This window comes from Simochromis diagramma, unplaced genomic scaffold (genome assembly GCF_900408965.1).
Source record: "Simochromis diagramma unplaced genomic scaffold, fSimDia1.1 OVJJ01000131.1, whole genome shotgun sequence".
Lineage (NCBI taxonomy): Eukaryota > Metazoa > Chordata > Actinopteri > Cichliformes > Cichlidae > Simochromis > Simochromis diagramma.
The window spans coordinates 864,349-879,059 of record NW_024387200.1 but is presented as its reverse complement, the minus strand read 5'-3'; the positions used below and the strand labels follow the sequence as shown (position 1 = coordinate 879,059).

Sequence of the window (14,711 nt, the reverse complement as noted above, 5' to 3'; positions counted from 1 at the left end):
TTTGAATTAGCTTCTTGATTTTTGTATATCCTTTAATACTGAAAACTCATTTCCTGCTCACACAGAAGCTGACTGTTGCTTTCTCCTTCAGTAAGGTAACATTTATGCAAATAAGGTAAAGTTTACAATATCTACTGATTCAGGCCTACATTTCTTGGGAAAAATGTAATTAAAAAAGAAAACCTTAGATATTTCTTTCAATACTCTAACACACCCCATAGCTACATGTTGTCACTCATTAGTTAGCTTTGAAACCTGAAGTTGAGGGTTTTAGTTTGGACACAATTATATCCTGATTCTCCTTTCTTTATGCTAATGAGGACAATAATTTACAAAATGAACATCATGTTGGTTTTAATAAGACTTAACAACTGAGACATGAACTCATCAGAAAAGCGTTTGTTCAAACTAGATTTGGTTTTCTACAGATGTCTACAACATAATTGCTCCCTATTGGCAATTAGAAACAATCAGGTTTACGGCACTTCCACATTGGCTTAAATTTTAACATTCAGTTTTTATATACAGTCTGTGTCACACCCCCACCCCTATCTCAGCCTTGGAGGAGGATTGAACGCTGATTTCTCATTTTTCTAAAACATTCAAGCTTCATTTTAATTTTTTACCTGCAGTTTGTTCCTTCTTTTTAACTATTTGAGGTCGTCAAGGTCCACGAGGATACATCTAAGTGTATTCAAAAGTTTTATCCACAGTTTGTTTTCTCTGACTTTGCCTCTTTGGGCCCTGTTATACAAACAGTCTGAAGTGGGAGATGCATTTTTCACTTTCTTTCTCGTCTCCATCTCTATCCTGTTTAGCAGCAGCCTTGGCCAGGGTTATATTGCCCTGCACTGTGTTTATATTTTCTTCTTTATTTTTTCCTGGGCAGAGCGAAAAGCACCAGTTAATTAATACTGGGGCACTTCTACGCCAAACTCAACACTCAGCTTCAGAGGACCAGCGGCTGGCAGAGCGAGATGGGCAGTGAGAGATTGGATTTATTCATTAAAAGCCTGCAGTAAGTTATTACACCTCCGCTGAGAGGCTGCAGTGCTGAATGCTGTCCTCGTTAACGGCCTATCAAAGTGCGGTGGCGTAGAAATCGGCGGGTGAATCATCGGGCCGTCTGATCTACAGCCCAGCACTCCCATGGTATCATTTTGTAGTGTTGGATGTGTTTCTAGTTCTGCGTTATTTGGACTCATGAGCGCGCGGTGCAACGCCAAAACTGCTCTCACGAGGACGTCCAGCCTTGTTTGAAAAGAATCGTGGTTATTTTTGTTTGTGGGACTGAAAGGTCTGGAATAATAAAAATTAGTACTATCATCTACTTTTTCTTGTAACATATGTTTTTCAAACCCACACAGATTGTAGCAATGCCCGCTTTAATTGGGCCAAGCGTATCTTTTCAGGGCACAAACAGCTGAAATATTCAACTTTTTTTTTATATGCATATTTTCACTCCAAAGAGGAAAAAGTTGGCAGATGATGTTCTGGCTGTGGGTTGCGAAGATGGCTGAAAGTAAAAAGGAGAAGCTAAAATAAAATCTGATCTCCAGTGACAGGACCAAATTGAGGAAGTGCACATCGTTAAGGTTAGAGAAAGATGGCTGCAGTTGATCGATACTGATATTTGGTGATTTACAGCCCCGGTTCTGAAAATGTTGAGACCCTGAATAAAATGTAAATAATAATAATGCAATGAAAGTCCTCATTACACTATATTTACCTTCATACAACATCCCATCTTTTTGGAATTTGGGTTGTAACGGCAATTCCTATTGGTAGCACTGAAGTTCTCCTGGTGCAAATTTACAGACATTTTTCTGCCTGTTTCTTATATCTTTTGTCAGAAAACATATTTATAATTTTAAATTAATATCTTTACTGCTGGAAAATGAAGGAATGTTTCTTCTGGGTTGGCGATGAAAGGCTTGAGCCTTGTGAATAAGATCTTAGTCACTAAAATAGAATCTAAAATGAATGCAGCATATTGCGGTGGAGCCCTGAGCCTATAAACCAGGTAATCTAAAATATATTATCCAGTAAAATGTGAAAGTACAAGACAGAAGAAAATAAAAGGCCAAAAAATGTAAATTTACTACCGCTGGTCTCAGGGCGCAGACTGTAGAGCTCACTGAAGAATATTGGTGATATATTAGGTGTACAAATATATGGTTGGTAGGCTTGGCAGTGGTTTTGATTTTGTTTTAAGCTTCACCCCAAAGAACAGAAAGGTGCTTAACAAAGTAAATTGAATTTTAAATTTTTCATGTGACAAAAGGAAAACAACCTCCAAATCTTTACAAGATATTAGAGAAATCAAGGACTGTAAAAGTTTTTTTAATGTAAATCAATCATCCAAAATTCATCTGCGACTTGGGGCTGTCAGTTCTGTCTGTGCTTCAGTGGAAGGCAAACCTGCTACTACTCCTATCTGCTCGGCTCATCACCCATAGTACAGAAGCCAAGTTGTGCAGATGTGCATACAACATCAAGAAGCTGTCGGTGGACGGCTGGTTCAAAAAACAAACAAACACACCAAAGAAAACCTCACTGAACTTTGCTTTCCTCTTCTTTAAACTTAAGTCTTTTTTTTACTAAAAAACATTTTTTTAGGGCCAGAACCTCTTTGCTGGGTGTCAAAACTGTTTTACTTGAAGGACATTTCATGATATGTCACGTTCTCTAGACCCGATCCCTTTCTTTGGCACAGTGTCATCACTCTGCTGCATTATCTCCACGGCTTTACCAGATGCATCCACACAGACCGACAAATTGCCTCGCTGTTTAATGCTTAAACCTTGGTGGTTTCCCATCTTTGCTCAAATAAGAACACGGTGCATTATTTTATGCAACAGCCGAGATGCAAAAATGCTGAAAGCACAGGAGAAGAGGATGTTGAACAAACTAAAAAAGGACTCATCGAGCTGGAGTCATAGAGCGATGAAGTCGTACATCGCTTAAGAGACTAAAATGTGAAGCTGTCTATCAAAGTCTGTAGAAAAATTGTACCTCAGTAAACATTTCCTGCTGAGTTTATAGTCTTACTGACTCATTTTGGATCCTGGTGACTACAAATTAAGTCAGTTTTCTAAATTTTGATCATCCTAATTTTCAGAAAGGATTAGCCAGAGACATCCTTATTGGATGATGACATATGACTGATAAGCCAATACATCTTCTCAGATAGTTAAACACACAAACCCTACAGCGCAGATCCTTCAGTCACATTAAATCAGCGCCTGGTGCCAAAGGCATTAGCTGTCTCACAGTCACATCAGCTTCTCTTCAAATCAGATTTCACCACGTTGCAAAAATCCATTCACCCACCCAATAAGGTCGTCGTTTACCTCACACTTTTACATTAAGGTCACTTGATAATAACTGGACCAGCTCCATAAAATAATTAACGCTCTTGAAAGTTGCATTATGATGTGCTGTGTTTTCCTGATAAGAACTCATTATGGAAATACCAAATATCCCAACGAGCCAAAGCAATAAATACAAGTAAGTAAAAACAGTCTGTTTCCCCTAGAGCTGTCAGAAATGTATAAACGGTCCTTAAATGAAGAGTCTCCAGTTACAGTGTGATTGACTATATCTCACTGAAAACGCTGTCTTTAGTTTTAATGAGACGGACTAAAACAACAATTTGCCTGAAGCATAAACCCCTTCTTTGTAAAGAGGCCACCCTGCCTCAGAAGAATGCTTTAAACTGGATACTAAATAAGCAGGATAGCTGCAACAAATGGAAACAATAATAAAAGAAAAGCATCCCTGAAAGAGAGTTTAGACTTTTCCACTTGTCAAAGTAAACTCATGTCTCGCTAAGGATCAGAAAAGCTGCCAGGGCGTTTCAGGCATCTCAAATTCTACTGAAGCATGGCAAAGGTATTTCATTTGCCCGTGCTTGACACTTTAGCCTTTTCACATTCTCACCGTCATTCAGTGCATTCCTGGAAACGCTCTGACTCACTGTAAACGAGTTTCAGGTTTTCTTCATATTTCTACTTATTTAAACCCATTCACAACAAATGACTTTATTCTACCTCAGACTGTTTCTTGTGTCAAATCAAAACACTGCGAGGAAGGTATAAAGGTTGGAACAATACTACTGCTCCGACACACACTGAATGCCAAACACTGTATCCATTATGTTTTCTTTTTTATGGCTGTTTTTCTACCTTCAAGGCAGCCACTGCTACAAAAGACCTTGCAAGAGGAGAAAGGAGTATTTAATAGCCCCATAAGTCTGCAGATTCTTGAATGTAACCTGGGTTTTAATGCTTGATGTGCTAAAATTGTGTGTTCACCAGTGTGAGGTTTCAGGAAGAATGCTCACCTTCCTCTGTCTCGTGCCAAACGATACCCTCCAGGTTGACACTAGTCCCAGGTTGGCAGGGCCCCAAGCAGGCCGAATCACCCTCCAGCGCCCCTGACGCAGCTCCATCCTGGGTGTTGGTGCCGATGGACCTCGTCCTCACCGCCAGTTGCTTAGGGTTTGAGGTGGGCAGGGCCGGGGGGGAAAACGAGGGGGCCGAGGGCAGCGAGCATCCAGGGGCCCCGGGGTGGCCTGGAGCTGGGGGAGCTGGGACTGTGAACATGGGGTCCACCTGCAGAAAAGAGGATTCATTAAAGATCAGATTATGCCACTCAGCTTAGTTTCAATATATTTAATGAAATATATGTCCATGATTGAGCTTCCGCTTCTGCTGAAATTAATGGGAGAGAGAGATGGGCAGAAATATAAGGAAAAGGATTATTAAAGTCATTTCATTATTACTGGAGTGAATCCAACTGACAGATGATTATTTCAGTGTTGGATAATGCTGCATAATGGAGGCAAGAATCGGAAGGACATTTTAGAAGAGGAGACATTTTCTCCAAATGTCACACTATTCATTATTCCACCCTCAGTCTGCAGTTACCAGCTTCCTAATACTGAGTGTCAGCTAATCATCTCTCAACTGTATCCAGACTTTAAAAAAATCATTTTTTCTCACTCGGTCTGGTTCGATTCATCTTCATCTCTCTTTCCTGGCTGGTGGAGTCCTCACCCTTGTGAAATGCAAACATTTCACACTCGTTGAGCAGTTTTTGAGAGCAGAGGCTTGGATGAATGTTTCCAGCTAACGCACACACGTACAGAAGCTGCACATTATAATTAGCTTCCACTTTTGTACAGAGTGACTCAGAAAAATAATACAGTAGTGCAAGAAGGTAACAATGGATACATTCAGTGTGATTATAACAACAACAAAAAAAGTGTTTCTGCCAGGAAAGTGCTTAGACCCTGCGGCTTCTGGGGCCAGCAGGGCAGGGGACAATTTAATGTTGCACTCAATCCGTGTAGCCTATCCACCCACTAATTGCTAATTGTGGAGCAGTGAGAACATTTCTGCAAACACAAGGAGGTGGAATGAGACGGAGAGAGATGCAGGAGAATTTATTTCACGCTCTCAGCATCAGGACAAAAGTAACTGCTCAGAAATATTTGGAAATCACACATGACATATTCAGAATCTTTATTGATATTCATTGTGTAACAATAATGCGTGTGACAACTGTCAGTGTAACCAACATCATCAACCCTTTGAGGGCTGGATTCAAATTCACAGCACACCGGATTTGTTCTATTTTAATATTAATCAATGTTAAATGTGGACATAATTTTGAGGAACACTCCCTTTCAAAAAAAAACCTTTCAAGCTTTTTGTGTGTGAAAAGGTTAAAAGGAACACATCAGATATTTTAACGTTTATAGATTGTCTGTAGATTTTAATGTATTTGAGTCCTCCTGCTCTCTGGGTCACTGGGCTGACATTATGGAGCTGTCGAACAAAAACGTGAATTTCATCTGTTTAAGATGAGGGTTTGATATATCAGAGGGATTTCTTTTCAGATGTTTTTAAGTGTTTTGGTTGTAGTAAAATAATTCCCTGTAGGTATTAAAGACATCATAGTGTCATTTTACAGCATCAGCTATTCAGATTTCAGGAATGAAGGGAACGGCAGCAGAGAACTTGTAGCAGCTTTCTCCCAATAGCATCACCTTCATCCACATCAACCAGCTGCTTCTTATACACACACTGAAGCTTCTGATGGGCTTTAACGTCACTTCTGATGTTTAATTATCATTTAGAAACCTGTGCCAGCATGAGGGGGCGCCCTCATGACCACTCAGCATGCATTAGAACAATACCAATATTCTTAGGTCTTCTTCTTAGCCTACTTTGGGTTTAAAGGATCTGAGGAAAGTTTATATTTCACATCACTGTGCACATTCAAACATCAAACCAATTTGAGTCTAAATGTAGGAACAATAACACAGAAAAAACAATCCTATTGGTGTATCCATCACCAAGGCTTATTGTATACAAACAGATGAAAGAAACAGTAACATGTAATCTATGCATCATTTAAAGCTCTGTACTCAAGTCTTAAATTGGGAAAAATCAGAAACCGTTTTTTTTAGGTCTGCTAATTACAGAAAAATAGGGAGCATAAAGGGAGTAACATGTTTTAAAATGACAGGCAATTATAAATACGTTTCTATCAGCTCAACAAATACCAGCAAACACACAACCTCTTTCTGTGCAGTGTGTCACACAGTGTGTCACTAGCTAAAAGTATAGCTGCTGTATTTGAGACCGAGAGAACTCCAGTCAGAGATGGAGAAAGATGTAAAAAAGACAGGACAGACGACTGCACTGATCAGCGGCATTTGAAACACTGGAAATTTCAAGCTTAGTTGCCATCATGTCGATTGTCTATGACTTATAGTTGCGTATTGTTCATATCACGAAACGTCCTTCGAAACAAACTGAGGTATTAACTTTATGTTATTAAAGCAATCCATGAAAAAACTCGGGAGAAACGGGTTAGTTTGCAGCACTGTTTGCAAATTTACAATAAAGTGTTGGGCTGGTGCACAGTGGCTGTGGTGCTCATGGTCAGATTAGGTTACATCAAGTACAGCACAGATGAATTTGAACTGAAGCTGATATAAAGGCAGCAAACTGTCTGTCAGTGTAGGGGATGAAAATCAGCCAAGATAGCTAATGGATTAAGTTGTGTAAGATCAGCTGATCACCTGTACAAGAAGAAATCTACTGGACCTCACAACAGGAATTATTGTGATTTGTGGTGCTTTTCCGTACACTCAGCCATTGTCACCAATATTAGCGTTCCCCCATGTGCCAAATCCCACTTTAACCCTTGACTGCACTTTTTTTTCTGTTTAGGTGTAGAGGCAAAGAAAAACAAAAAAACATTTGTATTCCCATGGACTGCTACATTTTATCATTATATAATTAAAAGAACAAGAGCTTCAGTTAGCTTGGCATGAAAAAAAGCTGGTAGAAATGTCCTTCAAAGAGCTGCTTTTTACTATTTTGGGTATATTTCAGAGCTTGTACATTTTCACTTTTACTTGAATAAAGAAGTTTAATGAGTACTTCAGCTTTTATAGGAGTATTTTTTAACACATGTATCATAATTCTACTTAGGTAACAATTCTGCACTTTTGCCAGTTCTGCAGGGACCTGAAAAAGATTATTTTCAGGTCTGGTTAAACGCCAACATCACCATTGTTTCCCACTATATTAATCAATACTAAATTAGTTACGAGTCATTTCATATTTCTTCTTCGATTCCAGGCTCCAGTGGTGTTTCATAAACCCAAGAACATGTTTTTAAGTTCATGGCTTGTGAGTGATCTTAACTACTATCATCACCATAGTTAGATGTAATGAAACCCATGTCAACGGTGCCTTTAAGAGCTCCTCTCTTATCTTCACCACTTATTATAGTCCCAATTACAGCAGCTCTGGGAAATAATTCTGCTGAGAGAGCAGCAGCAATCAGCAGTGAAGGATTTTTCTCGCCATTATGACTCAATAAAGATTACGGGCTTGACAGATATCTCACTGCGCGATATTCTTGAGTGATTTAACGCTCAAAAGAACTTCTTCACCACGCTGTGTCTGGAAGTGCCCGAGAAAACAGCAGCACTTTGTCAGGTCCGACACGGAGCTTTTCTGTAGTGTTTGGTTTCCCAGATAAAGGAGGTCCGCTGCTGTTGTGTTATTATGGAGATCAATCAGTTCCTTGCAGGTTTCTCTAAAAATTGACAAGAGAAGATTTTTCTTACTTCTTTAGAGAGAAAAACAAAAGACTCGAGGGTGCCCTGCACCTTTTTTTAGAAATGCCTCCACTTTTTCTTCTACAGCAGATTTCGATACTGCCAAGTTTATTGTTGCAGCTCCAGCTCACTTTGGAATCAGGGCCAAAAACTACTGGTTTCAAAATCCATAATCAAATATGATCATTAGTGTTTGAGGGAAATAGTCTCCCTGATTATCAATCAAAGGTTATCATTCAAAAAATGTTATTTAATTGTAAAAAAAAAAGTGAAATAGAAATAAAAAGAATTTCATACTTTGGCATAAAGTCTGAAAAAGTATTAGTGGCCTTATTAAAGGTTCTCTTTTTAATTAGGCCTCAGTCAGTAAAGGCTAGAGACCCGGGGGTTACTGCCAGTCACTAGCGTGAAACTGGTTCCAAGATTACGGTACTGCACTAAAAACAAGAATGATTGCTTTGGTTGCTAGCAGGTTACCTTTGTCCCACATGGTTTGTATGGAAGAAGCCGCTTGTTTGCAAACTACTCGACAAGCATTAGTGGGACTGTGAAAAGTGCGACGTAAACTAGACACGGACATCATTCACCATCAAAGTTAAGCTTCTGAAATGTGTTGGTTGGAGTGGTAAAGCAAAATGAAGGCGAACTCTCTCTGTTGTGGAAAAAACTACGTATGAGCATGACAATCTGCCAGTGGCTAAAGATACCAACGGGAGGTTTGTGGTACTACTACAGCTGGAGATAACCAGCAGCGACTGACCAACGAGTCAGGGAATACACATTTTTCCCAAGTTGAAACTCCATGTTGGACATGTTGAGATGTTTTCAAAAGTATTTGTTTTTTTAAACTTTTGTCTTTTTAACCGTCACCATTTGCTCAAGAGCCTTCACGGTCTCTCAGACTAACATTAGAAACAAGAATATAGAAACTATTTAAGTGGCTAAAATGACTGATTTGGTCCATTTATGCCTGTTTTAATTGTTGCTTTTGTGTTTTTCATTCCTATAAAGTTTCTTTTATCTGTTGCAGACGTTGAAAAATGTAATCAATGTGTCTTCATCAACAGAGCTGTTTTCATCATCACTTTACGCATGCTTCTGCAGCAGTAAACCTTGGTACTCTAGGATTGTTAGCCATGGTTTACTATGAAATATTACAAGGCAATGATTATAAGAAGAAACCAGATTATACTGTTAAAAAATATACACATATTTTTATTATCTGTTCAATATAATACAGAGATGCACCTCTTTCTTCAGAGTCTGCTGATTGCTTTTGGAAGATTTAACAATATTTTAAAACACAAAACATATTTATTAGTTTAGAAAACAAACTTGAAACGTGGTGGGCTGGCTCTTTTGAGAAATGCCCTGTTAGCTCTCCCTCAACCTTTGGGTTGATCATCTAGCGTTTGCTGTTCCCAGTGATATACATCGATTATTCCATGAAGCGGGACACTGTTGAGGACAAAGGCTGATGCATGAAGCCAAACTGTGACATGCATATATTAAAGTGGCACAAACACGTATTACTCGTCCTTCCTTTACTACCCGAGTGATTAATAAGTGGAAGAAACTCACCAACACTTGAGTTGCCTGTTTAGTGTCCCTTGCAGTATCTGTAATCCAGCTAGTATGAAAAGCTTTGTTTCGGCTGCGTACTGCACAGAATTTATGTTAAAACCTTGATAAACAATGCAAATTTATCATGCAAAATAGCAATAAAACAAAAGGCAGATAATCCTCTGTGCTTTCTGAAACCGTCTGTTAACTCCCACACAGCTGCTGACAAAGACCACACAGGACTTCTTCAACCAAATCACAAAGCAAATTAACTATAAAAGAAGAATCACGATCCCCGGTGATTTCTGTTCTGCCGTTAACGCCTTTTTTTCCTCCCTCAGATACCCAGAATAACAACGCTTGGTTGCAAATCACACGGCAGCTACAGTCGACCAGGCTGCAGACTCACACAGCAAAATAACAATAAAAACACAGGCCTGCTCCCTTGTGAGTCAGACGCTTCGAACAAATTATCCTTTCTCACACTGTTTCTTAATTAAAAAAATCCTTCAACGCACACACACAAATATAACACACCAGAACAGGAGAATCTATAAAAATATAGGCTTCAGTTTAAATCGCAGGTCGGCTTAGTTTCATATGATCTGTAATGATATTACTTAATGCGCTGGTATTATTCAAAAATACCATACACTAAGATTAAGTGAATAAATAAATACATACATAAGGTCATTAATTAAATATGAAATAATAATGAAAATTCACTCAGGGCTCTTTCTTAGTTTGTGGCTCGGCTCAGGTCATGAGCTGATGTTGCTGTGATTTCCCAGATTAAACACCAGTTTATCTTTTGCTTTATTTTTCTAGTCAGACGATTGTTCTGTTCATAGAACCTGATATGTTAAATGCACTGAACAGGGATCCTTTTAAATGTCTCGGTAATATTATTAACACAGTTGCGTCCAGTACAGTGCAGAATGGCATAAAATACAACACTGGTTTTCATGTGAAAACAAAAGCTTTCATAGGATCTGTGAAATGGAACAGCTTATAGAACCACCTTTTCCAGCAACACAGTCATTTTCTGTATGACTTAATCAGTCTCTCCCATCTTTGGTCTTAAAGATGGCCTCAAATTTCTTTAGTGTACAGAGGAGTTTATGGACGACTAAAAATTTCAAAGGTCGTGTGGCTAGAAAGCAAGCCCAGATCATCACCCTTCCACCGCCATGCTTGACAGTTGGTATGACGTGTTTTTGCTGATATCCTGTACTTGGCTTTTGCCAAATATGGCAGTTTGTTCAAAAATCTTCGCTTTAATTTTCCCTGTCCTAAAGACATTTTTCTATAAGTCTAGTAGTTTGTTTTCAGATGCAACTTTGCAGACTTAAGTCGTGCTGCTACGTCTGTTTTGAAGGCTCCTGACAACCCTTGAAAACAAGCCATAGTAGTTCAGTCTTTTTCTAATTGCAGTGTCACGACCTTTAACAGCTAACATGCTAACTGAGGCCTGTATCGTTTCTTGGTGCATTGCTAGGTCTGACCTTGGGTTGAATTTGCTGGGATGTGCATCAGTCTTTCTAGAGCTGCACTTCTTTAAAGGTATTTGACAGCAAACTGTTAAAACCTCTGCTTTTACAGAAATGGTCACACTTGCTGATGATCAGTTAATCTAGTCCATTTGATTAGCAGCACCTGAGTAACTCTCAGAATTTTTTCACATGACTGTAAACAAACTGTTTCATGTATCATAAAATTAGCAAAACTGTGTAAATGTAAAAATATATGTTTTATTGTCGGGAAGGATTATTTCAGCAACTCTGGGAACTAGAAATGCAGACATATCTTGACCAGAGGTTCCTACAGTAGCCTTTTCTGTAAGTTGAGTTATTAAACACTTATCAAGTAATCAAAAAATAAGAAACTTGTCCAGTAATCTCAGAGTTTCTTGAGAGAGGAGAGCTGCATTCTGAGGAGCTTTGGAAATGACCTGTTACAAGGTCAAAGTCAAATAAATTTTATTGACTCTTCAGATATTCTCTGTCTTAAATAGGCACAAGTTCAAGTTTTGTAAATAGGACTTAGTAACAGATTAGGGGCGAGCACAACAATAGTTAGGCATTTTCTACATCACCAGCTTGTCTGCCAAAGTTTTATGGATTTCCACACATTTCAGCACTTTGCTCAGTCTGTGGCAGTTCACTTACTGTATCTAAATCAGCCCAACCCTGCTTTAGACAGACTTTGCTTTTGGTTTGCTCCATAACAGCGTATAAAAAATGACTCTATAGTGGTAAAAGCCTGCGTCCATAGTACTAAGAGCAGAAAAACAATACAACAACATACAGTACCTCTGGGAAATAGAAAATGCAGACATATCTGTTACCTGTTGTTAATTCATCAAAAGATCAATGAGCTTATGCCATAGTGAAGCGTCACTTCATTCGTCCTTCACTTCACTACTCTGCATTCACTATTGGTCAGAATTTAATCAAACTTACACAGAACAATCACCTAACGAGCGTAACGGGTCATGCAAAATGTGTCAAGGTCAAAGTCGTAAAATTTTACATTTAAAATAAGTGACTTTCATTTGAATAAAGCGTTCATCTTCCTGCAGTCATATTGCAGCTATGCATGGCTTTCCTCTGAGTAACTCAGGTGTGCATTTTTTAAAACTGGACACGAATGCAAGGTCGATAACACACTTAAGTGCAAAGGATAAAGTGCTGTATGAATATGTGCGTGAAAAAGGTGAACGTGTCTAGTAGTGGAGAGTGCTTTAAGTGGTGCTTTGAGATGAGAAGTGCCACATCAATGCCAAAACTGGTATTCGTGTGGCATTCGGTTTTCTGACCTCGGAGTTCTGTTAACATAATGCAAGTAAATTAAAAATAAGGTACAGAAACATATGCTGCTCCTTTTGTTGACAGCTGATGTGCATCGGTGCTTGAAAATGAGCACAGCAGTGCATCATTGCATCCAAAAAAATTCTAAAAAGTGTGATGTTTCTGTATTGAAGAGCATGATAGAGTATTGTTGATTACAGCAGTCACGTTGATCTGTAGATGAAATCGCTTGCGCTCATGATGCTGATTGGTTGTGAAGACTTTATGTTGTGAATCCACTCCACTGCCTTTCTTCTATTCTTAAGTCTTTGTTCTCCTCCCAGGAACTGACTGAAACTGCATCGCCGCCGCTGCCTCATGCTCCTGCACGTGCTGATTTCGCTTGTGTTTTTTCGTAAGTACCCAGTATCTTTTTCTGTGATGCCTTCTGTATCTTTAGAGAACAAAGATCAAAATAAATAAATAAATAAAATATGGAAAAAAAAAAAGAAAGTGAAGCCCGAGTGTTGCTGCTTGAACTAATCCACACAGGAACACGAAGTATATCCAAATAACACTAAAATATGCATGGACCCTGGAGCTGTGCACAACACAAAGTCTCTCTAGTTCTCACTTTCCTTCAGATGATGTCCATGCTCGTTTTTCCTCTAAGAGTCAGATTCAAATCACCAGACAGTATCGAACCATTAAAAGGGATGTTTAAGCATTTCTTATTATTTCTTCTTAATATTTGCTATCTTGAGATTACCAGAGGGTTGTAATAAGAAGCATCTTCCACATAGTTGGGGTTGAGCTTTGAGTTAGCTGGTTCCACAAACCGTAGACGAACCCAGTCAGAGACAACGAGTACCTTAAACTTTAAAATTAAATATTAAAAGCTACTCTGTATGATATCATAGCATGACCATGCTATAATATTCCTTTTGTGTTCACATTGTTGGTAAAAAAAAATGTGGGTGGTAGATGTTATTTAGATGTTAAGAAGTGACCATTTTAGCGCATAGTTAGTTGCTCACTTTGCTTGTATAATTCAATTTTTGTGCATATACATGAGAAATTATTCTTGATAAGATATTCTAATAAATTCTAATGTGTCACATTCTAATAAATGTGACACAGCATGCAAAAACCAGGCTAAAGTCCAACATTTTTTTTACATTTTCCTAAAATGTCTAAACTTCTTTTTTTTCTCTATAAATGTTTAACTTGAAGGTGACAAACTGTTTCCACTCTGAGAGTGAAGCAACATAAATATTCACTTAAAAACTCCACTGCAACCACTGATTGATCATAATAGGCAACACGGTGACTTCATAATATCTGATATCTATATCTGATACTGTAATACAGATACAAGAGCCTTCGAGACGTAGTTTGGTTCCTCAACTCCCGACTGTTTAGGACAGGGGTGGGCAACTCCAGGCCTCGAGGGCCAGTGTCCCTGCAGGTTTTAGATGTGTCCTTGAACCAACACAGCTGATTTAAATGGCTAAATTAGCTCCCGCAGTTCTCCAGAGGCCTGGTAACGAACTAATCATGTGATTCAGGTGTGTTGACCCAAGGTGAGATCTAAAACCTGCTGGACACTGGCCCTCGGGGCCTGGAATTGCCCACCCCTGGTTTAGGAGGAGATTGCAGACAAAGAAATAAACAAACAGACAGATTCTGTTGTCTGAGAGATTTTGTGTAATATAGTAAAATATAGACTAAACAATTGTTCAGTCTATAATCGATTCAGTGTCATTCAGCTCTGTAAAACAAACTTGGCAGCAAATTAGGACCAAACACAAACATTTTTTCTTATTTATTTTTATCTACATGCAAATTTTCTCGACACGGTCATGCAAACCGTTACTGCACAGCTTCCTTCATTGTTGTTATTGAGGTAGGCTCAACAGGCTGAGCAGATGGTTGATGAAAGAATTTGTTTTAAAAGTGGCATTTCTAGCTGCTTTTTAAACCAAAACTCTTGTTATTTGTAACATGACCAAAATAAATTAGCATAATAATTTAGCAAGTTAAGAAGAGAGACACTTTTATCACACTGAAAACTCAGGATTCAACATACCTAACCCTAATGCTTTAATTTGCCTTGCAGTACAACTCTGTGAAAGGAAGCACGTGACAGTGAGACGTGAAATGGTAAAAAGCTGACACAAAAACAATGAGGTTTCATATTTTGGGCTCTTTCA

At 38.7% G+C, this 14,711-nt stretch overlaps 1 protein-coding gene across 3 annotated transcripts in view; it reads right to left on the bottom strand.

Annotated features, from left to right (window-relative positions):
* znf608 (zinc finger protein 608) overlaps positions 1-14,711 on the bottom strand; it is a 66,038-nt gene that overhangs the window by 30,471 nt on the left and 20,856 nt on the right. For all 3 annotated transcript variants that reach the window (XM_040050588.1, XM_040050589.1, XM_040050590.1), the window contains exon 2: positions 4,346-4,616. In XM_040050588.1, the coding sequence (XP_039906522.1) occupies positions 4,346-4,616 (271 nt within the window). The remainder of the gene's footprint in view (positions 1-4,345; positions 4,617-14,711) is intronic.